The sequence below is a fragment of the Dama dama genome, chromosome 18 (genome assembly GCF_033118175.1).
Source record: "Dama dama isolate Ldn47 chromosome 18, ASM3311817v1, whole genome shotgun sequence".
Classification (NCBI taxonomy): Eukaryota; Metazoa; Chordata; class Mammalia; order Artiodactyla; family Cervidae; genus Dama; species Dama dama.
In genome coordinates, this window is record NC_083698.1 from 102,311,114 (window position 1) to 102,338,905 (window position 27,792).

Here is a 27,792-nt window from a genome sequence, read left to right on the forward strand (position 1 = left end):
TACGTCTATATATGATTTACTAAAACAAGTCCATCAGAAAAGTGTCTATAACTCGATCCCATAAGGGTCTGACAGATTACTCAAAATTCTAAGTCCTTGAGCAGCTTGGTTTGAATAATGGTTTGCTGAAAGTTTGCAATTGTTTAACGATATCACCTGGTCGGAAACAGTTTCGATGAACCCTAGCTTTGATTTTGTTCTCCTAGTCATATGTAGCTGTAAGTGGAAGGTTTCCTTTTATTGGGGTGATTGTGTGATTTTTCCCATGAAGAAATCCACCCAGTTTCATGTAGAGAAGGGTATATAGCATGGGCTTTGTATTGGTAGAAGAAAATTAATTGATGTTACACACCTGGGACTCCTAACAAACTATCAAATGCTGAAGAAAAGAACTTGGACTCTGGAGAAGGTAAAGGTTAGTTTTGCTTTGCGATTTAACCACCTGTTAGCTTGACAAATTTACCTATGTCTCAGTTTTTTTCATGTAAAGCAGACATAACAGTATCGATCTCATTTCAGTTGATGGGAGGATTAAGTGAGATAATGTATGTAAACCAAGTCCCACAGTGGCCTCCCTGCTTCTTACATGATAAACAGTGAATAGGTGATGGCTTTCCTGGCCTGCAAACCCCCATCCACATGCACCCCTATATAAGTGAATGCCTCAGCTTTTCCTCCATCCCCTCTGGATTCCTGGTCTCCTTCTGAGCATTCCCCTCCCATTCTTTCCCCGCCTTTCCCTGTTTATCCCCTTTTATTTCTCCCTTCTCCTTTCAGTACTCAAGATACTAATTGTAGGTCCAAAAGATATTATTGTTGTTCAGTCGCTAAGTCGTATCCAACTCTTTGCGACCCCATGAACTGCAGCACGCCAGGCTTCCCTGCCCTTCACTACCTCCCTGAATTTGCTCAGGCTCGTGTCCAATGAGTCAGTGATGCCATCCAACCATCTCATCCTCTTTTGCCTCCTCCTCTTGCCCTCAGTCATTCCCAGCATCAGGGTCTTTTCCAGGAGTTGGCTCCTCACATCAAGTGGCCAAAGTATTGGAGCTTCAGCATCAGTCCTTCCAATGAATATTCAGGGTTGATTTCCTTTAGGACTGACTGGTTTGCTCTGCTTGCAGTCCAAGGGACTCTCAAGAATCTTCTTCAGCACCACAGTTCAAAAGCATCAATTCTTTGGTGCCCAGCCTTCTTTATGGTCCAACTCTCACATCCATACATGATTACCAGCCAAACTGTAACTTGACTATATGGACCTTTGTCAGTGAAGTGATGTCTCTCATTTTTAATATGCTGTCTAGATTTGTCATAGCTATTCTTCCAAGGAGTAAGTGTCTTTTAATTTCGTGGCTGCGGTCACCGTCTGCATTGATTTTGAAGCCCAAGAAAATAAAATCTGACACTATTTCTGCATTTTCCTCATCTATTTGCCATGAAGTAATAGGACCGGATACCATGACCTTTGCTTTTTGAATGTTGAGCTTTAAGCCATCTTTTTCACTCTCCATTTTCACCTCCATCAAGAGGCTTTTTAGTTCCTCTTCACTTTCTGCTGTTAAAGTGGTATCATCTGCATATCTGAGGTTGTTGATATTTCTCCCAGCAACTGTGATTCCAGCTTGTGATTCATCCAGCCCAACATTTTGCATAATGTGTTCTGCATATAAGTTAAGTAAGCTGGGTGACAATAGACAGCCTTGATGTACTCCTTTCCCAATGTTGACCCAGTCCCTTGTTCCATCTCTACTTCTAACAGTTGCTTCTTGTCCTGCATACAGACCTTTATTCATATTTTTCAATACTAAGTTAGTTACAACTTCAGTACAGAATTCCTCTTTGTTATAAGGTTATAAATGCTTAGTGTTGGAAATTGAGCTTCTTTGAGGAAGGTAAATAATCAAATGCAACTATTAAGGAGTTTTATATTTGGAAACATCAGAGAATCAGCATCATAGATGCCCAGAACCAGTAGTATGTCTCCCTTTATCCCTCATCCCAAATGCAGAGCCCTATAGCATCATCCTGATTTTTCTCAAGCAGCAGAAACCTTCTGTGACTGGGCTGGAACTATTGAGCGAGGCTGGGTGGTCTGTCATTCTCTATGATCACAAAAGAAATTGGGATTCTTGGAGACAGAAAAGTTAGTGGAATTATGACCTAACAGAGGCCCAAGTTCCTGCAGAATAAGTGGAGAACTGGGTACCTTATTATAGCAGAAGAAATGATATGACTTTGAAAATTTATGAGACTCCTGATTACTGGCCCTAAAACCTGAGGGCAATTCTCAACTTTTCCCACCATTGTCTTAAGATCAGTTCAGTCGCTTACTTGTGTCCAACTCTTTGTGACCCCATGGACTGCAGCACGCCAGGCCTCCCTGTCCATCGCCAACTCCCAGAGTTTACTCAAACTCATGTCCATTGAGTCGGTGATGCCATCCAACCATCTCATCCTCTGTCGTCCCCTTCTCCTCCTGCCTTCAATCTTTCCCAGCATCAGGATCTTTTCCAAGGAGTCAGTTCTTCACATCAGGTGGCCAAAGTATTGGAGTTTCAGCTTCAGCATCAGTCCTTCCAGTGAATATTCAGGACTGATTTCCTTTAGGATGGACTGGTTGGCTCTCCTAGCAGTCCAAGGGACTCTCATGAGTCTTCAACACCACAGTTCAAAAGCTAGTTTGAAGCTTTCCCTTTGTTAATTGGAAGAATTTTTCTAAAGGAGTGACACAAATGCATGGTAGGTAGTGAGTGAGTGATGCAGAATGTTCACCGTGTTGCTTTGCAACTCCTTTAGGCAAGTTTGAGTTTCCGATGTTGACTGTACATAAAGGGCCATCCATGAAAGATGTGTGCAGTGTGAATCTTAAAGCCGGATCTGGATTCTGTAGACTGACTCTGAATTAAATCTCAGAGAATTTAGGGTGGCTCAGTGGTAAATAATCTACCTGCAATACAGGAGCCTCGGGAGACATGGGTTTGATCCCTGGGTGGAGAAGTTCTCCTGGAGGAGGGCATGGCAACCCACTCTATTATTCTTGCCTAGGGAATCCCCATGGTCATAGGAGCCTAGCGGGCTACAGTCCATAGAGTTGCAAAGAGTCAGACACTACTGAAGCGACTACACACACACACACACACACACACACACACAGAGAGAGAGAGAGAGAGAAAGAGAAAGAGAAGAATAGCTTTATTGCTTTGCCAGGCAGAGGGAGCTACAATGAGCTAATAATGTCCTCAGAACTGTGTGTTCTAACCTGGAGCAGGCAGAGAGAAGTTTCATAGTAAATGGTTCAAAGAGGGCACAATCAGCTCATGGACATTCTTCTGATTGGTTGGTAGTGAAGTCAGTGGAGGTCAGCATCGTCAACCTTCTGGTTCCAAAGGGCCTGGGGTCTACAAGCTGCTGGGCAACATACTGTTAGCTTCTCCCACCAGATGGGGATTTCAGTTTCTGCACAACAGCTCAGAGACTCTGTTGTGTGTATGCTTGAGGGGGAGTCATGACTCTGCTCCAAGGCTGCCCTGTTGCTCCTTCTATTTCTCGCCTGTCTCACACCCCGCCCTTCCCTAACTGACAACTGATTGAACCTGCTGTTGGAACTCAGGAAAGGTAATGGAGGCTGAATTAAGCCCATTTCCTGTAATCAAGAAATGGGGGACACGGAAAGACTTTGGTGCCCAGCAGCCCCACAGGGTCCTGGCTCCTCTTGATCTTGCCGGCTAAAGAACATATTCACAACCTAAAAGTTGAGAGTTATGTTTTCTTCGGTAGAAATTTTTAGAACTTTAAGCCTGGGTGGCGGCATCTCAAGTAACCCTGAGAGAACCGCTCTGAGGAGAAGACCCAGGTTATATTGAAGTTTTGCAACAAAGCATATGTCACAATGATTATTGTTAATGAAAGAAAATCAGATATCTCAAATTAAGGAATGTAGTGCTTTTCTATGTATGGAAAGATGCAAGAGTCTGGGCTCACTGAAGTCATTCCTTTGATATGCACCTCAGCTATTGGGGCCAATATCCTGTGTTTGCACATCTGAGTTTCCTTAGGGCTCACCAGCTCAGTGGAGGATGTGACTGACGTCCTTTGCTGGTGTAGCAGAAAATATTCCAGTTCCGAGTCTGAAGCTATCAGGCAAGAAGACAAGTTACCTGCTGCCGACAAACTATTACATGAAGGTAGAATGAGTAGACATTAACTGCAGTAAACACTCACACTCTGTGAGGTCGGGGATGGAAGTTCTGTCCATTTACTCTTCTTTATGGCATCCTCTCACAAGAAAGAGGAACCTTTTCTTCCACTTTCTGGCCTTTCTCTGCTGTCCAAGGGGAGTCTCACGTTTTTAAATATAAGCTCTCCCACTACATAATTAGTCCAATTCTTCCAGTTTCTTTAGGAACTTCTACCCACCTATTTGCATTGTTAAGTCTCTCCCCAACCCCCCATGGATTTCATCCCCTCTCCTTGAATGAATTTCATCAATATATGTATGAAGCATTCTGTGTGCAAAGCAGGATGCCTAGGTTATAGAATAACATCGATGCAGAAGACTCTTGATCCTCAGTGGTGCTCATAATCTCATGGAAATAGTAGGAGAGAGAGATGGCCTGATAACTTTTTCAAAATTAATTTTGGGTTATGCTGGGTCTTCACTGCTGCGCTGTGGTGAGTGGGGGCTACTCTTCATTGTGGTGCCTTCTCTTGTTGTCGAGCACGGACTCTAGGCACCCAGGCTTCAGGGGTTGTGGTGTGTGGGCTTAGTTACTCTGAGGCATGTGCGATCTTCCCAGACCAGCGGTCAAACCCACGTCCTCTGCATTGGCAAGCGAATTCTTAAATACTGGGTCACCAGGGAAGTCCCTGGTAAGAGAACGTTTTGAGATACTAATTTGCACAGGCATGTCTTGGTAATACTACAGGCTGAGTTCTAGACCATTGAAGTAAAGTCAATATCAGAATAAAGTGAGTCACATGCATTTCTGGGTTTCCCAGTACATCTAAAAGTTATGTGTACACTATACTGTAAAATATTAAGTGTGCAATAGCATTATGTATTTTTAAAATGTATGTGCCTTAATTTAAAACCATTTTATTGGTTAAAAATGCTAAGCATCATCTGAGGCTTCAGGAAGTTGTAATCTTTTTACTGGTGGAGGGTCTTGCCTCAGTGTTGATGACTGCTGGCTGATCGGAGTGGTGGTGGTTGAAGATTGGGATGGCCGGGGCCATTCCTTAAAATACGACAGCGATGATGTTTGCCACGTCAATTGACTCTTCCTTTCATGAATGATTTCTCTGTAGCATGAAATACTGTGTGGCAGCATTTTAGCCACGGTAGAACTTGCAAAATTAGTGTTGATCCTCTCAAACGCTTTCATCAGTAAACTGTCTTAATTTGTGCGGTATTGTTCATTCTCAGTCCTTTTTTTTTTTTGAAGATTTTTTTGACATGGACCATTTTAAAGTCCTTACTGAATTTGTTACAATATGTTTTATGTTTTGTTTTTTTCTGACACGAGGCATGTGGGCTCCCTGACCAGGGATCAAACTTGCACGCCCTGCATTGGAAGGCAAAGTCTTAACCACTGGACCACCAGGGAGGTCCCCTCAATCATTCAGCAATCCTTTGACCCTTTGCTCTCTGAACATGCATACTCTTGCATCTTTCTATTTCTTTCTCTTCAGTATCTGGAGGAAATTATTATGGGTTCTAATTTTGGCCTCTAGTGTTCTCCAAGTCTTATAAGCGTAGGCAGAGAAGGAATTTATTGAAAAATATATGAGTAATTCAGAACTTCAGGGATGGGGAAGGCTGAGAATGTCATATATGGAAAAGTGACTCCGCAGAAGTCAAGTTCCCACCCAAGTCAGAGTCTGGGTTGGGCGTCCCCACAGCATCTCGACACTAGGGAGGTCAGTGCTGTGAATTACATTTCTTCACTCTCTCTGGCATCTTTGAGACTCTCCTTTAAGACCCAAAGTTCTGGGTGGCCGCACCTAATTAACGTGGTCTTGATACTTCCTGACCCTCTAGCCGCTAAAGGGCAGAGGCAGGAATAGCTGGTTTCTAGGTTCCGATAGTGAGAAGTAGAGGCCTCCTCCCACCAGAACCACACAGTAAGGGTCCTTCCAAAATAGGAAGCTGTCTGGAGGCTGAATATATAAACAAGCTTGCCCTCTGAGTGTTATTTCCTGCCTCTGTTCTATCAGGAAATTCAGGCTCATCCTAGATCTGTAACTCTGGCCCTCCTGCTTCTTTGTCTCCTGTCCTTACAGTTATCTTCAGAGCCTTCCTCTTGATTGTTCCGAGGTCCTCCAGACTTAGAAAGACTGAGCACACCATCTCTTTCCCCTTCTCATCCTGTGTATTCCTTCAAGAATCACCGGGGAAACTAGTTAAAAACGCAGATTTCCTTGATTCACCCCCTCCCCCACCATCCTGAAGTTGTGCTTCTGGGGCAGCGTCCCTGCTTCAGGTTTTGTCAGGTGGCCCAGGCGGTTTTGTTACTTGTGATGGATATTCTTTTTGAGAAGCAGGGTTCTCATCTGTTACAAACTCTGGCTAACGTTTTTCCTGGCCATCTCTCTCAAATCTTTCTTTTCCTCAAAGCTGTATACCTTCCTTATTGTGCACGCTGTTTTCAGGACCACGCTTCTCCATTACTGGGTTCATTATCTGTGTGTGTTACCATCACTGGTGTAGAACCTCTTGTCGGCAGCTTGGGGGTCACCAGGCAGGTAGAGGGAGACTGCCTTCCATTTTCCACTGCCCTGGAGATTTGACTGTTCGCCCAGAAGCGGGGTTCTGTGTGCCTGCTCTGGGTGATACAATAGAGGTTACCCAGAAAGGCACAGGTATGGACCAACTGGAACAGATGCTGACTGTAAACAGTGGGTACCTGATGCAAACCTGACCTGAATCCTGATCATCATAAGTAGTACGTAACTCTCTGATTGGGCTTCTGGTTCTGCAGCCCCACAGGCCTTCACGGAGGCCCATCTGCACAGTCACGCCACAAGTCAGGTGAGCTGTCAGGAGATGTTCTGCAAGATGCCTGTTAAACGTGACCTGCAGTAGAAGCCATTCCCTTTCATGAGGACTTTAGCACACGCCCTGATGAATTCCTTTAGACACCCTCCTTTCCGAACTTCATGCTGAATTCAAAACTTTCTCTTTCTCCTACCACAATGCTATTCGCAGGAAATTATTCTGAGGATTTTTTTTCCCTTTTCACTGCTCTGCCGCCAGCAGTACAGTCTTACCTCCCCTCTTTCCGGTCAGCAAGGGGTTAGAACAAAGAGGCTGCCTCCCTCTGCACGGACAGTTTTTTATTAAACAATTTTCTTTTGTCTTGTACTTTATATATTGATGTGGTTTTATGTCTTTCATCACCTTGACATATTTTTGGTAGATTTTAATTTAAAAGTTGAAGAGGGAGGTCTCCTTTCCTTGATGCTTTGACCTCCGGATTAGAAGATGGTCATAGTAAATCATTGGAGGCAAAGAGGGGAGAAAGTACCATTTTTTCCGGGCAGGCTCTCCATCATAGCTTGACCTTAGACTCACAAGAATGTGAAACACCAGGAGAGAAGCCAGCACGGTGTCTGTTCCTGACCTTGAGCAAGCGGGGACCTGCACAGGAGCGCTGCTCCCTTGTTTCCAGGCGGGAGGCGAACCCTGCTCCTCCGGATCAGGTCGGAGACTGGCGGTGCCCCCAGCCACTGAGCACACAGCTGAATAAATACAGAAACTTAGAGCATTTCCAGTTGACCTCGTCACTGTGGCACGTACAAATCGAGCTTCACACACTCTGTGCTGTAAGAAAGACCATGTTTCTTATGCTCTCCAATCATTCTTATTTTGATGATAAATGTCTCTTCAGGATGCCGAGAAATTTGACGTGTCTTTCTGCAGGCTCTTCCCGGGTTCTGGGCCTTATGTACAGAAGGGACCCCCTGACTTTGGTCATCTGTCCCTATAGGTCATCGCTGGAGCATCTCTTGGCCTTGTCCACAGCGTCTCCTCTGGCCTGAGAGCTCTCGGCGCAGGGGGAGGGAGTCGCTGGCAGAGTGGACCAGGGATCCTGTCCTCTCTCCTCTCTGAAAGAGGACTGCTTTCCCCTCCCATAGTCTTCCCCTTGGTCCAGCCCTTTCTGTCACAGATGAAGGCCTTTCTGCTCATCTGCTTTGCTGACCCCCTCCACTTTCCCCTTCAAACCTGGTGGGGGGTGGGTTTTTTTTCCTTGTTTTTTTGGGGTGCACTGTATGGCTGGCACAATCTTAGTTTCCCAGCCAGGGACTGAAGCTGGGCCCCTGCAGGGAGAGCATGGAGTCCTAACCTCTGGACCACCAGGGGATTCCCTCCAGCCTTGTCCTTAAACTGAATGGTTAGCAACCCAAATGTTAGTTTTCCTTTCCTTGAGAACAGGGCAGACAATCTCAGCCAGTGAGCGTTCCATCCTTGGGGTGTAGGAGAGGAAACCCAGACAAATAATGAAGGCCGTGCCCCGAAAGGCCTTTACGGCTTGGTAAGGAAATGGATACAGTGAGGCGGAGCTCCGTCCCAGCTCTGCTTGGATGCAGCCAGCTTCAGTGTCCGCAGAAGGAAAGTTGCCCTTGAGCACGTGGAGCCTTTCAGGGGTAACACCTCTGAGTGGCAGAGTCGATGGTCACCCAGGGCCGAGAGAACGGGCCGTCTTGCGCTGACAGTGGAGCATCCCCTGTGGAGAGGCCGCTGTAAATCCTCTTCTTTCAGCCTTGCTTTGTCCGGGGGACACTGTCACTCCGACCTTTGGCAGCAGCCGTCAGAAACTGTATCATCAACACTGTCGATCTTGAACATCCTGTAGAGAAGACCAGCCCAGGAGAGCAGATTCAAGCATGTCCATGTGCCGTTTGATCTTGAAGCTACTTGCTGTGTGTGAATCCAGGGCCCGTGTGTTGACATACATTTTAGTTAGGACTTGGCTGCCACCTGGTGGACAGCATTCTCCAATAGGTTCATTTCAGTATTGAAGAGAGCAGGAAGATGCCTGTGCCATTGGTCACTGGTACGCTTGGATGCCTGGAAAAGATATTCTGAAATGGTTTGGTTGCCCGAGGGGAATTAAGGACCATTGTTGTTGTTTAGTCGCTCAATTGTGTCTGGCTCTTTGCGACCCCATGGACTGTAGCCTGTCAGGCTCCTCTGTCCATGGGATTCTCCAGGCACGAATATTGGAGTGGGTTACCATTTCCTTCTCCAGGGGATGTTTACAACCCAGGGATCGAGCCCCAGTTTCCTGCATTGGCAGGAAGATTCTTTGCTGCTGAGTCACCAGGCAGTGTGAATATAACTGTGTTTATGGCATGTATGTGGAGTCCTGTCTCTCTGCAAATAGGGTTACTCATTAATCAAAGAAGCCTCCAACAGCAGGGTCAGTGCCTTCTATTCCCAGCTCTGAGGCTGTGCAAGTGAATACCTAGCTCTGCAGAACCATTTTGAGGCCAGAGTTATTAGGATTCTTCCTTCCAGATGGAGCTAGAATGGAACCCTAATGATTCCAGCCCAGGTGTGAAAACTCCTGGAAACCACCCCCTCGTAGAACAGATCACAAGGAGCGAATTCCAGCAGGAAAGAATCCCCATCTCCCTCTATCAGATGACTGCCCTGTAAGCAGAGAATGTGGAAAAGGTAGAATGGAAAGTCAGTCAAGGTCGATTTTTGCGGGGGTGAGCGAGGCCTTGGTTGCCGTGCCCGGGCTGTCTCTAGTTGCGGTGGGTGGGGGCTGCTCTCCAGTTGTGGGGCACAGGCTTCTCCCTGCAGTGGCTCCCCTGCTGCGGAGCGTGAGTTCCAGGGCGCGCGGGCTTCAGTCGTTGTGATATGCCAGTTTAGTGCCCCTTGGCATGTGGACTCTTCCCAGATGAGGGATCGAACCCATGACCCCTGCATTGGCAGGCAGAGTCTTAACAACTGGGCCACTAAGGAAGTCAGAGTCCGTTTTAACAATTCTAGATACCCGATAGATCTTCCTTAAGTTGACTTCTTCCTTTAAAGTGTCTAAAAGGACCGCACAGTCCAAGGGAGAATGATCTATCTGCCTTTGCATTCTGGAACCATTGAGGATAGAAGAGACATCTTTATATTGTATAATGACTTACTATAGTATATTGCATCAAATTTATAGCCCTTCCCAGATTCCCTTGGCTCCTTTTTCTCCAGGCCTCTAGATGTTGAGTCCGTGAGAGTCCCACCACTGCTGTCTCCTCGCTAACACCACTGTCCACCTTGTTCCCCCCAGGGTGACTAGGGGTCTAGTCAAGTCACATATGGACACCAATGGTGCCCCCATCCTGGGAGAGGCCACGGCAGGCCACTGAAGTGCCTGGAATTCGGCTTCCCTGGTGGCTGCTTGGAAAGTCTGGCAGCGAATCTGGTGGAAGTGCAAGGGGTAGGGACTGAGCTGTGGGCAGAGGACATAGCTTGTGCAGAAGCCTTGAGAGGGCGAACAGAGTTCGGAGACCTGGAAGAAGGAAGGGTGGCCGGAATGTGGCAAGCAGGCAGGGAAGAAAGGCAGAGGACAGATGACAGGGGGCTTTGTGGGCTGATCTGGGACCTTCACCCACGTGCAGCGGTGAGCCTGGTATTGCTGTTGTTTAGCTGCCAAGTCCTGTCTGACTCTTCGTGACCGCACTAACTGTAGCCCGCCAGGCTCCTCTGTCCATAGGATTCTCCAGGCACGGATACTGGAGTGGGTTGCCGTTTCCTCCTCCAGGGGATCTTCCTGACCCGGGGATCGAACCTGCCTTTCTTGCATTGGCAGGTGGGTTCTTTGCCACTGAGCCACCAGGAAAAGCTAGGCCACATATAGAAGAGTTATACCAGCGGGGTTGCCTTTGAAGAAGATCGCTCTGGCTGAGGCGTAGAGAGTTGGTTGGAGGGAGATAAAACTTGGGAAAGGGAGACCAGTAAGGGGTTTGGGGGAACAGAGGGGAACAGCGCTGATGGTGGCAGGTGGTGGCAGATGACTGGCAGACAGGTGACCAGAGATGCTCTTCTGACTCTGCCTCTCGATCTGGGCGAATTATTTCAACCTTCTGATGTTCTTATCCACGTGCTGGGGTTCAAGTTGCCTGCTTCCTGGTCTTATTCTGAAATGAAATAAGGTCATATGAACGTCCTTGCTAAATAATATTTGCTCCAGAAGTCCCATTTGGGTGTGAGGTATGAGGAAGGGTGACCTCCCTTGGTGAGCACGGCTGTCCTGCCAGTTAAGCTTGGCCACCCCCACGGCCTCACCAAGGCAAATCCTGGCTTTCCTCACGTTGGGCAACACAGGTGACTTCCCTGAACATACAGAGGCTCATCTTTAAGTACTACCTCCACCGGGTGAAGGATGGAGGCCGAGCTACTTCTGGTAATAGAAATGTCAACCCCACATGGCTGGCAGGCCACTTGAAACAGCCGCATAGAGACGTGCCAGCTGGCATTTGCTGCTCGCTGTGTGGGGCATGGACCAAAATACAGGCTGGTGAACACTGTCATTAACAACCCTCGAGCGATGATGTGTTCCTGCAGTAAAAAACCAGGTGATGGATTTGAAATGCAGGTTGAACTTAATCATTTGGGTGAGGTTATTTCATAGCTGGCTAATTTAGCAAACCAATTTTAAGGGTGCTAATTAAAAATTGCCCGAGGTTATCAATTTGCTGCCAGCATGCCAGAAAAAAAATGGACATGGAAGAGTTTCAGTCCAGCTAATTATTGAATAAGGCATAAGACTTGATTACCCTGTCAGGGGAATTTTTTAAATGGGGATACTTTTATTTGAAACATGTCTTTTTATTTAGGGGAAGAGTTATCAAAAGACTAGAATGATGTATAGAATCACATATGCCTTGTTTTGGGCTTCCCTAGTGGCTCAGACAGTAAAGAATTTGTCTGCAATGCAGGAAACCCAGGTTCAATCCCTGGGTATTCTTGCCTTATTCATCATTATGTGTTTTATATTTTGAATCCACCTGCCAATGCAGGAGATACAAGAAATGGGTTTACTCCCTCGGTTGAGAAGATCCCCTGGAGAAGGAAATGGCAACCCACTCCAGCATTCTTGCCTGGGAAATTCCATGGACAGAGGAGCCTGGTGGGCTCTAGTCCATGGGGTCACAAAGAGTCATGTCTGAGCACCGCAAGCCCCAGTCATTAGGGCAAACTTTTCTTACATACTCACTGAAAGACCTTGGGGTTCTGCTTTCTAGTCTGGATTGTAGGGAATGGCACTGAAGCCTGAAACCCAAAGTACATAGTTATCATTTCTATATCCGTCATCAGAGTCTGATGTTTTCGTTAGAGCATTTAACATTTAGCATTTCACATGCTATTGGCTGGTGAACTTCTTGATGTCTTTCCACTTTCTTTTGAAGGTTATACAAATAGTCATGTCCAGGAAATCGACAGAAAATTAGACTGTGAGCTCCAAGGGGACAGGCACCATGATTGTCTTATTCTGTGCTTAATTTCCGGGGCGTGTCATGTGGCAAATTGTCAATAAGCACTGGTTAAATGCAGGAATCCATAGTGTGCCAGGTGTTGCTCTCGGGGCTTGGGATGCATCAGTGAATAAAGGAAAAATCCTTGCTCTTTTGGAGGTTACATTCTACCATGAAGAAGAAGTAATATCATAAATAAGTACATCATAAATAAGTACCTTACACGGCATGTTAGGAAGTGATAAGTTCCTTGGGAAAAAAATAAAGCAAAGTAAGGGGATTGAAGGGCTTGCCTGGTGGCAGCAGTGATGAAGAATCCACCTGCTAATGCAGGAGACAGAAGAGATGAGGGTTCGATCCCTGAGTCGGGGAGATCCCCTGGGATAGGAAATGGCAGCCCCCCCCCCCCCCCAATATTCTTGCCTGGAAAATCCCATGGACAGAGGAGCCTGGTGGGTAATGGTGCATGGAGTTGCAAAGAGTCAGACACAATTGAACGTGCGTGTGTGTGCACACACACACATACACACACACGGGATTGAACCCCAGAGATGAGGTGATGTGGAATTGGGATAGTTGGGCATGTTTCTTTACTAAAAACATGCTCCAGGTAGGCCTTGTTGAGCAGATGAGATTTGAGAAATGATTTGAAAATGCCAAGGACAGTAGCCTAGTGGATATCTGGGGAGGAGCATTCCAGAGAGAAGAGAGAGAGCAAATGCTCTGAAGGAGTACAAGTGAGTGTGTTTCAGGAATAGCAGGGATGCTCATAAAGCTTGAACAGAATGAGTATGAGGCTTAACACTTCTCTTAAGCTGCTGCAGGGTTTTGGGGAGAGAAATGCCCCTGATTAGACATGGCAGCTGCGGTGAGAATGTTGGGACAAGGGGAAAAAAAAGTAGAAATAGGGACCGTTGTTGGGGGAAATGCAGTGATTCAGATGAGAGGTAATAGTGGCTCAGACCACAGTGATTGCAGCAGAGGAGGTGAGAAGCGGTCAGATTCTAAATGGCATTTTGAAAGTAGAGCTAGTAATTGTAAGAGAATATGGAGAAACCCAAAGTATATCGTTTTCATGTCTTTATCAGTCATCAGAGTCTGATGGTTTCATTAGAGCATTTAACATGCTTTAGAAGTGGCTGTTGCAATTCTTATTGGTGGTCTAGGCTTGAAAAATGGGAAGGATGGGGTTGCTATCACTGAGATGAGAAGGTAGTCTGTGGAGCAGACTTTTGGAAAAACAGCGCAAGTCCAGTGGTGGATGCGCTGAGTGTGAGAAGTCTATTAGATATCAGAGTGGAGGTGTCAGGAAGACAATTTGATAGGTGAATTTCCATGCAGATATTTTCTGAAGTCATAAGTACTAAATGAGATCATTAAAAATGAACAGACATGGTGAAAAAAATAGTAATCTCTTTGATCCTTTGTATTCCTGTGGTCCTGGTTATAACTTGTCCTTTTTCATTTCTGATTTCATCGATTTGGGCCTAGAAGGCCCTTTTTTTCTTGATGAACCTGGCTAAAGGTTATCCAGTTTTGGTTGTATTTTCAATTAACTGGTTTTTAGTTTTATTGATCTTTTCTATTTTTCACCCTTCATTAATTTCTGTTCTGATCTTTATTATTTTCTCCTAATTTTCAGTCTTATTTGTTCTAGAAACTATAAAATAGTTCCTTTAGGTATGAATTTAGTTTTTATTTGATATTTTTTTTTCTTATTTCCTAAGGTAGGCTTCTGTCACCAAAAAATTTCCTTTTAGATATGCTTTTGTGGCATTACATAGATTTTGGACTGTTGTGTTTTTGATTTGTCTCTAGGAATCTTTTGATTTCCTCTTTGATTTCTTCAGTGACCCACTGATTGTTTAGTAGCATATTGTTTATTCTCCACTTGTTTGTATTTTTGCTGTGTTTTTTTTTTTTTTTTTTTTTCTTATAGTTGATTTCTAGTGTAATAGCACTGTGGTCAGAAAAGATGCTTGATATGATTTCAGTCTTTTAGAAAGTTTTGTGAATTTTGTTTAGAATTGTTTTGTGGCCTAGCTTATGATCTGTCCTGGAGAATATTTTGTGTGTCCTTGAAAAGAATGTGTATTTTGGTGCTTTTGGATGGAATGTTCTATGTATACTTATTAAGTCTATCTTCTCTAATGTTTCATATAATGCCAGTGTTTCCTTATTTATTTTGTGGATGACCTGCCCCTTAATGTAGATATTAAAGTCTCTTACCAATATTGTGTTACTGTCAATTTCTCCCTTTGTGTCTGTTAATATTTGTTTTATGTATTTAGGTTCTCATATACTGGGTGCATGTATACTTATAATTGTTATATCTTCTTGGATTTATCCCTTTATCATTTTGAAATATTTTTCTTTGTCTCTTATTACAGTCTTTAAAGTCTGTTTTGTCTGGAATAAATATTGGTATTCCAGCTCTGTTTTCATGTCCACATTCATAGAATATCTTTTCCCAACTTCTTACTTCCAGTTTGTGTGTCTTAAGGTCTGAAATGAACCTCTTGTAGGTAGTATATATATGGATCTTATTTTTGTATCTATTCAGGCACACTATGTTTCTTGATGGGAGCATTTAGTTTACTTAAAGAAATTATTACCATTTTGTAAGTTATTTTGGGGTTGTTTTGTGGCTCTTTTTTATTTTTTCTTCTTTTGCTCTTTTGTGATATGAGGTCTATTTTTAGTATTATGTTTGGGCTCCTTTTTCTTTTTTGTATGTGTATCTATTATAGATTTTTGGTTTATGGTTACCGTGCTACTTATTTTCATAAGAAATATAGAAAAAGACAGAAGTGTAATAAAAAGTTACCTACAGTTTCATTATTCAAAGCTAAGCAAGGTAAAAATTTAAATATTCCTCTTCAAGTATTGTCTAATATTTACGTAAGTGTGATCAAAATGTTCATATGCATTGTGTCCTTTTTGCTCCTGACATTAACCTATTATCATAAACGTCTCACAAACATGTTTTTCTTTACTGGATACATAAACATTCATCTTCTGCTACATTAATTGTTGTGTTAATATTTAAAGGTAATGCTCACTAGCATTACATGTGGATTAGAAAGAGGAGCAAACTTCCCTCTCTTTTTTTCCCCCATTTCTTTCATCCAAGATGAATGTACCACTTTCCCCCTCTTTTTCCAGTCTTTCTTGTCTCCATTCCCATGAATATTTCTTTTCTTTCTTCTCTCTCTTTCTCATCTCTCTTCCTCTTGGCCTTCTTTCTCTCCCTCCCACCCTCCCTTCCTCCCCATCATCTATTCATTTAATTATAATGTATAACTCTTATGGCATCATTGTACTTGTCTGCCTTGCAGTAGATACTCAAATTTGTGTTTAAGGATGGCTGTATGTCCGTTTGGAATAGTTCATCTAACTGGATTTTCTGCTTTATGGAAAGTTAACTCATTATTAAAATGAAATGGCTCAGGGTTAGTCTCCTCCCTAGGACTCTGGAATTCTCATTGAACCAGGGAAACTCATTTTCACCTACATTCTTTGATATGCACTCTTAAAGAGGTCAAAGACTTCACCAGCCATAAATATCCAACCTAAAAACCTGACTACCAGATGCAGCAGCAGTAAATTTTCAATGAGGCCATAAGAATACATTTGTTAAAAATACAAAGTTAAAATTGCTTCTGATGCTCTTAGGTAAGCAGCACACATCTAGAATGTAGCATATCCTTGCCCTCAAGCTTCATATAGATATAAATCTTGGATTCTGGGGGAGTTATTCAGTGTAGAATCTTGGAAATTAATTTAAAGACCAGATACTGCAAGTGTTCGTCCGACCTTGGATTGAACACCAGGGACTTGCCATGTCAAGAGGGAGTGAGTCCATTCTGTGGTTGCTGGAGGGCAGAATTGTTAGGGGATTTTTTAAAAATTAAGATTAAATGTAAAGAAAAAGTGAAAGTGAAATTGTTAGTTGCTCAGTCGTGTCCAACTTTATGCAACCCTATGGACTCTAGCCCGCCAGGGTCCTCTGTCCATGGGATTTCCCAGGCAAGAATACGGGAGAGGGTAGCCATTCCCTTCTCCAGCGCACCTTCCCGACCCAGGGGTCAGGTCTCCTGCCTTGCAGATAAATTCTTTATCTCCTGAGCCACCAGGGAAGCCCTAAGATGAAATGTGCCTCCCCTAAAATCTATGAAAGGTCCTGGTGTATGAAATATGAGTAAGTGGAAACTTAAGTAACTTGGGGGCTCCTGTAACTCCTCTTTGTAGTCAATCCATTCATCCTGTCTTCTTGAATCTGATATTATTTACTTGGTTTTTGTGTTGTGGAGCTTCAGCTCCTATAAATTACACATCTACCCAAGAGAAAGGTGAAAAAGCCTTCGAGCAACATGTGGAAAGCTAATATTTGTTCCTGAAAATTGAAATGAATAACCATAGCATCAATGTGACTAACACCATTTATATATTTATATGGATACACAGTTATTTAGTAACATCTAATCTTGAGAATAAATTATGAAAATGACTTGCATTGCCATGTCTTATAATTTAGGGTAAATTTTTATTTTTGTGGAAAACTTACTTTCTTCCTAAAACATTTCTATCCTTCCTTCATTTGGCCTTAAAAAGAATGTATTGCCTTCTTCATGGTTGTAATATATGACTTTTTCTCATGAAAGTCATTGTTAGTGCCAATGACATACAAATATTCAAACTGACCATGCTGCTCAATTCCTTGCAATGGAATTGAATAAAAACTTGGATTAAAAGGTCAACTTTAAACTATGCATAATAAATTCACTGAGTAAAAGCTATCCCAACAACTTTCTGCACCATTTCTTCCCATCTCATTATTCATATAGGCGTCCCTGAATTTTAAGGAGTGCAAATAAAAGAGCAGAATGTGTAGACCATTGGGGCCGAGAAAATTTTTTTCATGAATAGGGAATGAAATGCAGATTGAAAAGTATTTTTTAAATTAATGAAGTCGATACAGTTGAGAGAGAAATGATGAACAGTTAATGTTTCCTATAGTTCAAGAGTAAAACCTCTCCATTATTATAAAAAATCTCTTCTCTATGGCCTTTACATATTTGGTTCCATAGCCATAGTATTGATAGTCTTACTGTTTTTGAGATAATTATTTTTAATAACTGATTTTTATAACCGATACTAAACTTACTGGGATTACCCAGCAGGGTGTAGTGGGACAAAGCATGGGGATTTCTAGAAGGGACAGGTGAGCAGAATGTCTTAATATTATATTACATAGAATGCTTGTTCATGCATTATACAAATATATTCTGAGTAATTGCTTGTATTAATAAAAGTAACATAAAGATAAGTTTTTTGGATAAGGTCGAGGTTTCTTAATTAAAAAAAGCTAATTCTTTTGTGTATTAATAATTTTTGTAAGTTAACAGTATAAGTCTGAAACAGACTCACAAAATAAGGAGATTTTGTGTGAGTAATGCCGTTGGAGATAACATACCATTTTAAAAAATGATTTTAGATTACCCAGGCTAATTTCATATCCATGTTACAGTTTTAACTTGTGAAACAAGTAGATGTAAATATAATCAAAGAAAATAGCAGAACTGATTGCCATGGTCTGCAAGTATTTGAAAATAACATGACTTCTTATCTGTGATCTATTTCAACTCATGACAGTCAATCATTCCTGGACTCGCCAATGCTAGAAATAGCTCCAGCTATAAGATTTACCACTCCAAACATTTTCTTTGTATCTTCTTATTTTTCCATTTTTTTCCTGGCAAGTCAGTCCAATTAAAAGCGCTCTTCACGTTTATTTTGATGGTGATTGTTTTAATCCAGACCATTCTTCCAAACCTCTATTATAACTTACCCATGGCTTTCATTTTCCTTTATGTATTCATTTTAAGCAACTTCAAATTGCTTGCCTTTTGATTTCCTTTTGTTTACTGGCTGTGTTTTGCCTTGGAAGATGTCTTGGAGCCCAGCTTCGGTGCTGTGAACATTACTTCCTTCTTCAGATACATGAGTAAGCAAGTTTATAACCAGGGCTGTCCAATCTGGAATTAGGACACTTATCTTTAGGACTGAGGAACCTATTCAAGAGAAACGTTAGCATCTATTTAAATCTTGGGTAGAGTTAGGGATCAAGGAAGGAAAAGAATAATATTTTTCAGGGGCTTGGGAAGCTGCAGTATTTTCCTAGGGCCTGGGTCCAAGTAAGGAGGTTAGCCAATGTACGTGGTACTACTCAAATGTTCTTTGCTGCAGACAAGGCCCTATTCTAAGACTGAGGGTACAGCAGATAACGAGGAATGCAAAGTCCAAACACAAACTCTCACGGGCTTTATATTCTAACAGAGGATTCATAATGCTAAACAACCAAGCACAAAATTAATTATGCCATTCAGATGGGACTCTGCTCAGTTCCTGAAGAGCTGTATATTCCTAATTGCCCATGTTGATTGTTCAGAAGCAAAACTGGCTATTAAATATTCTCTAGTCTTTAGGGTTTAAAGATTTTTTTAAATTTTATTTATTTTTGGCTGTGCTGAGTCTTTGTTGCTGCATGGGCTACTCTCTAGCTGCGGAGTCCGGGCTTCTCATTGCAGCGGCTTCTCCGGTTGCGGAGCACAGGCTCTAGGGCTTCGGGCTCCGGGAGTTGTGGCTCCCAGGATCTAGAGCACAGGCTCAGTTGCTCTGCGGCATGTGGATCCCTGATCTTCCTGGACTAGGGGTCGAACTCGTCTCCTGCATTGGCAGGTGGATTCCTATCCACTGAACCACCAGAGAGAGTTCTGACGAAACAGGGTCCATGGGAGAAGGGAATGGCAAACCACGTCAGTATCCTTGCCTTGAGAACCCCATGAACAGTATGAAAAGGCAAAAAGATAGGACACTGAAAGAGGAACTCCCCAGGTCGGTAGGTGCCCAATATGCTACTGGAGATCAGTGGAGAAATAACTCCAGAAAGAATGAAGGGATGGAGCCAAAGCAAAAACAATACCCAGTTGTGGATGGGATGGGTGATGGAAGTCAAGTCCGATGCTGTAAATAGCAAAATTGCATAGGAACCTGGAATGTTAGGTCCATGAATCAAGGCAAATTGGAAGTGGTCAAACAGGAGATGGCAAGAGTGAACGTTGACATTTTAGGAATCAGCGAACTAAAATGGACTGGAATGGGTAAATTTAACTCAGATGACCATTATATCCACTACTGTGGGCAAGAATCCCTTAGAAGAAATGGAGTAGCCATCATAGTCAACACAAGAGTCCAAAATGCAGTACTTGGATGCAATCTCAAAAATGACAGAATAATCTCTGTTCATTTCCAAGGCAAACCATTCAATATCACGATAATCCAAGTCTACACCCTGACCAGTAATGCTGAAGAAGCTGAAGTTGAATGGTTCTATGAAGACCTACGAGACCTGCTAGAACTAACACCCCAAAAGATGTCCTTTTCATTATAGGAGACTGGAATGCAAAAGTAGGAAGTCAAGAGATACCTGGAGTAACAGTCAAATTTGGCCTTGAAGTACAAAATGAAGCAAGTCAAAGGCTAACAGAATTTTGCCAAGAGAATGCACTGGTCATAGCAAACACCCTCCTCCAACAACACAAGAGAAGACTCTACACATGGACATCACCAGATGGTTAATACCGAAATCAGATTGATTATATTCTTTTCAGCCAAAGATGGAGAAGCTCTATACAGTCAGCAAAAACAAGACCGGGAGCTGACTGTGGCTCAGATTATGAACTCCTTATTGACAAATTCAGACTTAAATTTAAGTAAGTAGGAAAAACCACTAGACCATTCAGCATTTTCAAAGCCTAAAAGATGATGCTGTGAAAGTGCCAGCAAATTTGGAAATCTCAGCAGTGGCCACAGGACTGGAAAAGGTCAGTTTTCATTCCAATCCCAAATAAAGGCAATGCCAAAAAATGTTCAAATTACTGCACAATTGCACTCATCTCACACGCTAGCAGAGTAATGCTAAAAATTCTCCAAGCTAGGCTTCAACAGTAGTGAACCGTGAACATCCAGCTGTTCAAGCTGGATTTAGAAAAGGCAGAGGAACCAGAGATCAAATTGCCAACATTTATTGGATCATCAGAAAAGCATGAGAGTTCCAGAAAAACATCTACTTATGCTTCATTGACTATGCCAAAGCCTTTGACTGTGTGGATCACAACAAACTGTGGAAAGTTCTTCAAGAGATGGGAATACCAGACCACCTGATCTGCCTCCTAAGAAATCTGTATGTAGGTCAAGAAACAACAGTTAGAACTGGACATGGAACAACAGACTGGTTCCAAATAGGAAAAGGAGTACGTCAAGGCTATATGTTGTCACCCTGCTTATTTAATTTATATGTAGAGGACATCATGAGAAATGCTGGGCTGGATGAAGCCAAGCTGGAATCAAGATGGCCAGGAGAAATATCAATAACCTCAGATAGGCAGATGACACCACCCTTATGGAAGAAAGTGAAGAAGAACTAAAGAGCCTCTTTATTAAAGTGAAAGAGAAGAGTGAGAAAAAGTTGACTTAAAGCTCAACATTCAGAAAACTAAGATCATGGCATCCGATCCCATCACTTCATGGCAAATGGATGGGGAAACAATGGAAACAGTGACAGATTTTGTTTTTGGGCTCCAAAGTCACTCAAGATGGTGACTGCAGCCATGAAATTAAAAGACACTTGCTCCTTGGAAGAAAAGTTTTGACCAACCTAGACAGCATATTAAAAAGCAGAGACATTACTTTGCCGACAAAGGTCTGTCTAGTCAAAGTTATGGTTTTTCCAGTAGTCATGTGTAGATGTGAGAGTTGGACTATAAAGAAAACTGAACACCAAAGAATTTATGCTTTTGAACTTTTGTGTTGGAGAAGACTCTTGAGAGTCCCTTGAACCTACAAGGAAATGCAACCCGTCCATCCTAATGGAAATCAGTCCTGACTATTCATTGGAAGGACTGATGCTGAAGCTGAAACTCCAATACTTTGGCCGCCTGATGGGAAGAACTGACTCATTTGAAAAGACACTGATGTTGGGAAAGATTGAAGGCAGGAGAAGGGGAGGACAGAGGATGAGATGGTTGGATGGCATTACGGACTCAAAGGACATGAGTTTGAGTAAGCTCCAGGAGTTGGTGATGGACAGGGAAGCCTGGAGTGCTGCAGTCCATGGGGCCGCAAAGAGTCAGACATGACTGAGCGACTGAACTGAACTGAGCCACCAGGGAAACCCTAGAGGTATTTTTAAAAGAAATAATTCAGTTATAAGTTGTAATCTTACTCTGATCAGTTCCTTTCACTGTGAGTTAAAACCCTTTTCAACCTTTGGACTAACAGTGTTATGTGAGATGTCTTGGTTCTCAGGGACTAGCTATGTGAGAAATTACGAAAAACTTCTTATTTCTTAGCAGCGGGTGATCTCAGTGCTTGTGGATATTTTTCAAGGTGTTTGCAGGGATGGTCTTACTGTTTTTGTTTGCTGTGTATGGTACAAAGACCCTGCTTTCAGTGGCAGAATTAAGGACACAGGGAACAAGTCCTTGGATCTGTTTACTTCTCCATTACCTGGGAAGAAGAATGCTGTTGCCTTGACCTCTCTCCGGGGTTGTAACTGGAGCTGTTTTGTGCACGGTGGTGAGTTGGCACATTAGCTCTGAGCCCCGGGGGTGCCAAGCCAATGCTGAATAACTGATCAGGGTTGCCTGCAGCACTGTTTTCAAATGACTCAGACTGGGGCTCATCACAGAAGAAAACTATGATTGATAAGTGCAGTCTGCTGTGGGCAGGGAAGGGTAAAGTCTACTGAATGAGCCAGGAAGTTTCCATTCCGTATATATTGACTGCCAGGGAATGGCTTGACCTTGCGGCTTCAGTTTTAATCTTCCCCAGGTATGGCGATCATTTATTAAAAGTGGAATGCTTTAGACACAACTTAAATAATCTAGCTTTCCTCACCATTCCTAATGAAGTTAAATTGATTTTATTATTCCCCAATAAGATCACATTTAGCCTGTTGTCATTGGTGGGTTATTCTTCTTAGCCCACATTTGAGAATAAAAACTATTAGGTGGTGAAGATAAAGTGGTAAATTATATTCACATTTCCTAAATTTAGGAAAGACACGTATGCCTAATGCAGAACTCTTAAACACACACATTCTCTCGCTCTTTTAAAAAATGTCCCTGTATGCATTTTACTTTACCCTTTGCTGTTATTTTTTTCAATCTAAAAAGATTTCTAGGTGTTTTTCAGTCTAGAATAAAATTACCAGAGGGCATGAGTGTGTATAGACTAGGTTACAAGACAGATTGTATTTCTTGTGGATCATGATCAAAACAATTTGAAAGTCACAATTCAGACTTTATTTCCTTTATAATCACAGAGCCTTAGGGGAGAGGAGTGGTTTCTTGCTGCTTTATGGACTGGGCAGATAGCATATGTCTCAGTCACATCAAATCCATGCATGGCTTTATTTTGGTTGTTCCAAAGCTTTGGAGGCATGAGTTTGGACAGGAGTGGTAAGCCAGGTCTGTTTAAAATGCATTCCACACATACAAGATACGAAACCTTGAGCAGTTACCTTCACGAAAGCCCAGGCGATCATGGACCAATCCCCTGGAACAAGTGAAATGGCCTTAGTGCCCCGCCCAGGAGAAGACTGCTCTGTTTCCTTAGCAAAAGTTAAGGCATGAACACATATTATTCTGCCTGACCTGTGTCCAGGGGTGTGGTCCCTCCCCAGTTCCTTGAACCGCAAAGAAAACTTAACTACATTTTACACTCCAGTACTCAATGCTGCTGCTAAGTCACTTCAATCGTGTCCGACTCTGTGCGACCCCATAGTTGGCAGCCCACCAGGCTCCCCCGTCCCTGGGATTCTCCAGGCAAGAACACTGGAGTGGGTTGCCATTTCCTTCTCCAATGCGTGAAAGTGAAAAGTGAAAGTGAAGTCGCTCAGTTGTGTCCGACTCTTGGTGACCGCATGGACTGTAGCCTACCAGGCTCCTCCGTCCACGGGATTTTCCAGGCAAGAGGACTTAGGTGCAGACAAATCCTATTTGATTCCACTTGTACAGGGTACCTAGAGTAGACAAATTCACAGAGTCGGAGTACACTGGCAGATGCCAGATGCTGAAGGGTGCTGGGTGGGGCTATTAGTGTTTCTGGGGGGCAGAGTTTCAGATTAGGAAGGTGAAAAATTCGGGAGATGTTTTATATTATGTGACCTTTACTACAATAAAAAACATTAACAATTTTTAAAACTTACATTTCACAGTCACTTGTGACTCCAGGGTCCCCACAGCCACAGCCATCTTCAGAGGTTCCCAGCCGCCTGAAGAGGAGTGATCCTAGTGTTTTCACTACTCAGACCCAGGCAGCCAGAGGGCATTTTGGGGTGATCATCCCGAGTAACAAAAGCTCCCAATCTGACTCGTGTGGAGGAGCAGCAGTGAAGTCAAAAGGGCCAAGGAGCACAGGCCACTTTGCTGGCAGAGCCTGGCTTCCTGTTTCTCTTCCGGCTGCAAGTGGGAGGTCAGGATCTGGATTAATAAGGGGGTGGGCAGGAGGGGCTGCCTGGGGAGGCTCGGAAGTTCACAGGGGGCCCCCTGAGGTCTGTTATCAGTCTCCCTGTGTCAGCGTAAGAACAGTGAGTGAGTTCTTGTTTGAATGATGTGATGTGCTCAGTCCAGCCTGACTCTCTGTGACCCCATGGACTGTAGCCCACCAGGCTCCTCTCTGTCCACGGGATTTCCCAGGCAGGAATCCTGGAGCAGGTTATCATTTCCTCCTCCTCCAGGGGATCTTCCCGAGCCAAGGATCGAACCCGCGTCTCCTGCATCGGCAGGCGGATCCTTTGCCACTGAGCCACCAGGGAAGCAATGATGTGGTGAGGAAGCACATAAAGAGGAAATTGCACTTTGGGAGTTTTAAGGGATGAGTGAAGTGAAGCCGCTCAGTCGTGTCAGACTCTTTGCGACGCCATGGACTGTAGCCTAGCAGGCTCCTCAGTCCATGGAAATTTTCCAAGCAAGAGGGGTCAGATGCCTAGCTCTCCTGCAGCCTGGCAGGATCCGGAGAGGAGCCCTGTCATGTGGGGAAGGCCTCCAGTGGGGAGTCTGGGATAAATCTCAGTGCTTTCGTTCCCCCTCACTTCAGCCAACTATATTCTTCTTGCCAAGCATCCACTTAACTATCGCTGGCAAGATTTTCAGGGTACATAGGGCACGACTCTCTTGCAGGAAAATCTTGGAACAGTGGACATATGTTCATATTTCATAGGCTGTGAATACATCTTTAGTAATGAGTAGATGACAGCTGAGCCTGGAACGGCCAGTGAACCAGAAATCAGTAACCGGTGCTGGGAAGGTCAGGCCCTGTCCCACTGCTCCTCCCCACTTTTAGCGTCGTCCTTTGGGGCGGGCACCGTCTAGGGCAGTGGTCGGCGGGTCTTGTGTTTTCACTCAGTCGTGTCCGACTCTGTGATCCCATGGACTACAGCCGGCCAGGCTCCTCGGTCCATGGATTCTTCAGGCGAGAGTGCTGAGTGGGTTGCCATTTCCTTCTCCACCTTTCCTGTTGGTGGCTCTCAGTTACATGAGTCAACAAAGGAGTTGGTGCTTGACTGAGCTTTCTTTTTTTCCCTTAAGCTTTTTAAATTGAAGTAGGAAGTACGGGCTTGCCTGGTGGCTCAGTGGTACAGAATCCACCTGGAGATGCAAGAGACGTGGGTTAGATCCCTGGGTCAGGCAGATCCCCTGGAGAAGGAAATGGCAACCTACTCCAGTACTCTTGCCTGGAGAATCCCACGGATGGAGGAGCCTGGCGGACTACACAGTTCATAGGGTCGTGAGAGTCGGACACGACTCAGCGTGCACGCACGGGACAGGCTCTAGCTGAGTAGCAGATTCAGTGTTTCAGGCGTCCTGCTTCAGTTTCATGTGTATTTCTTTTCTAGATTCTTGTCCGTTATAGGTTATTACAGGATATTGAAATACAGTTCCCTGGGCTCTAAAGTAGGTCCTTGTTATTTTATAAGTATATAGCAGCGTACATCTGTTAATCCCCAATTCCCAGTTTATCCCCCCTCCCTGACTCCTTCCTTTTTGGTAGGTTTGCTTTGTATCCCATGCCCTCGCTGCCTCTGCAGTGGGCGGGGGGGTCCGTACAGGGGCCGGAGCTCTGGGCTCTGCCTTTGTGTGGAGAGGAGGCAGAAGGTTGGAGAACCGGCTCTCCCACCGCGGCCCCACCTGTGCGAGCACTCACACCCGTGCTCTGGTCCCTTCTGCTTCCCTAGAGGGCTTCCAGTTTTCTGCACTTTCTCTACCGTGGAACTAGTTCCCTTCCTCTGCTGGTTCTTTTTTCTCTAGCGTGTGCAACGATCTTTGAAAGCAGTTTAACCTGTCCGTTCTTCCCCAAGTCCGGCAAGGTAGACAGGTGCTACCTAGAATCCTCACGTTATAGATGGGGCAACAGGTCCAGAGAGATTTAAGTGTGAACACGTAGCACGGGGGCGCTAGAAAGTAACTTCCGTGGAGGCTAGAGAAAGTATTCACCACCACCCTGGGTTGCTCTTGAAAATCAGGTGTGTGAAGAACTGCAGCTGTGAATCAACCTTTGAGCAGTTTTTTTTTTGGGGGGGGGGGACGGTATGTAACATTGGTTAAGAAAGCTTGGTCATCATAAAATACAGGTGAGAAAATGGACTGTCTTCTTGAAAAATTGACCACAGACAGGCACGTTGGTAACTAAATATTTTTATTTCACATCTGGATTCAGTTTCACAAGTATTTGCATAAATAATTTAAAAATGATCTCTAATGATTAACTATGCACAACTGCATGCTAGTTCAAGGGGTCCCACTTTGACTCTCCACTCACAACACAACCCTCACTCTGTCGTAGCACCAGAGAGGAGAGAGAGGCTGGTCTCTTTCTTTACAGCAACACTGAGTTTGCGTTAGGTAAAGCAGCTGGGTGGGTTCTACTTGTTTTAAATTTTAGTAATCAGGCTAGTGATTTTTTATTTATCATTAAAAGATAATACCCCAAACTGTTAAGGTCAGAATCAAATGGTGCGGTTCTAGCATCCCAAGCTAGGAGGAGTTATTTTTTCGGTGAGCAGGAATCCACATGCCTGAGAAAGCTAATGTTATTATTGGACAGAAGCGAGCATTCAAGGATCGACAGGAGGAGGTCATGTGCTGGACACTACAGAACCTCAGAGCTTCCTCAGCTTCAAAATTACACACTGTTTTCTGGGGGTACATGGCGTGATTAATGAGTAATCAGGACTGAATTTTCGAGTGAGATGATCCACGTTAACTTTCCAACTGAATCTAATAGAGCATATTTACTTTAACAAATAACGATTCCCCCCGACCCCTGTCACAGTAAAACTGAAATTTGTCATTTATAGTGTTACCTGAATGATCAAAACATGACAGTCTTTAAAACTAGCGGGCTTCCCAGGGGGCAGGTTTCAAGTCCTGCCAGCCAAGGTGGACTGCTCTTCTTGAGCCTGATGTTGTTGGCAAACGAGGTATGTCAGAGGCACAGCGATGGAGGTCAGCACTGGTCAGTTTTTGATGGCCATGGTCCAGAGCAGGGGACGGTCGGTCTCCACAGTCACAACACCAGATCCGTCGTAGGTGTTGGAAGTGCTCACTAGTGTTCCAAAACCAAGCATCTGATGTGCTGTAAGAACATAAGAAAACAAAGGTTTGGTGACAGCCAACATCCCTCCAGTGTAGAATGACTTTGTTGAGAATTACCAAAACACAATTAAGCACACACTTGGAATTAATAGATGATCTATAAGTGAGATTCTAAAGCTGAAAGCTTCTGTAACTTGCTGTGACCACTCCTCCTAGAGTTGGCTACAGGTTATTTATCCGTTTGGAGTATATGTCCGTCTCAACACTAAATTTCAGTTAAGTGTTTTCTTTTTCTTCTTTACCAATTGTAAAACCAACATCCATTTCTGTAATAGGTTACTTACTTCCTTGCCTTGGTGCAATTTTAATTTTTTTGATAATTCAGAATTAAAATTTTAATATTTAATTAAGCTCTATAAAAAGGCAGTTAAGAGTATAAATGATATGGGACAGAAAGCTAATTACTTAAAAAAAAAAAACAGTATAGGATTTTGGTCACTTTTTCCTCATAAAGAAAGAGAAGCCAGTGTGAACAAGGCTCACTTTCTGTAAAATTACTCGGAACTCAGAGGTCAAAAAGCAGACTTTCAGGTCATTACTTAATTGTCAAAATAAAGGTTTTGGAGTTAAGTTGTATTATTAAAATGTATATATTTAT

General features: G+C 43.6%; 1 protein-coding gene and 1 long non-coding RNA gene across 3 annotated transcripts in view; one reads left to right on the forward strand and one right to left on the reverse strand.

The window, feature by feature from the left end:
* Positions 1-27,792, forward strand: part of LOC133072594 (uncharacterized) — a 66,334-nt gene that overhangs the window by 10,446 nt on the left and 28,096 nt on the right. The gene's annotated exons all lie outside the window — the stretch shown is intronic.
* The window catches only part of TPK1 (thiamin pyrophosphokinase 1), a 352,973-nt gene continuing 351,399 nt past the window's right edge, over positions 26,219-27,792 (reverse strand). For both annotated transcript variants that reach the window (XM_061165992.1, XM_061165990.1), the window contains one exon: positions 26,219-27,174. In XM_061165992.1, the coding sequence (XP_061021975.1) occupies positions 27,056-27,174 (119 nt within the window). In that variant the 3' untranslated portion in view covers positions 26,219-27,055. The remainder of the gene's footprint in view (positions 27,175-27,792) is intronic.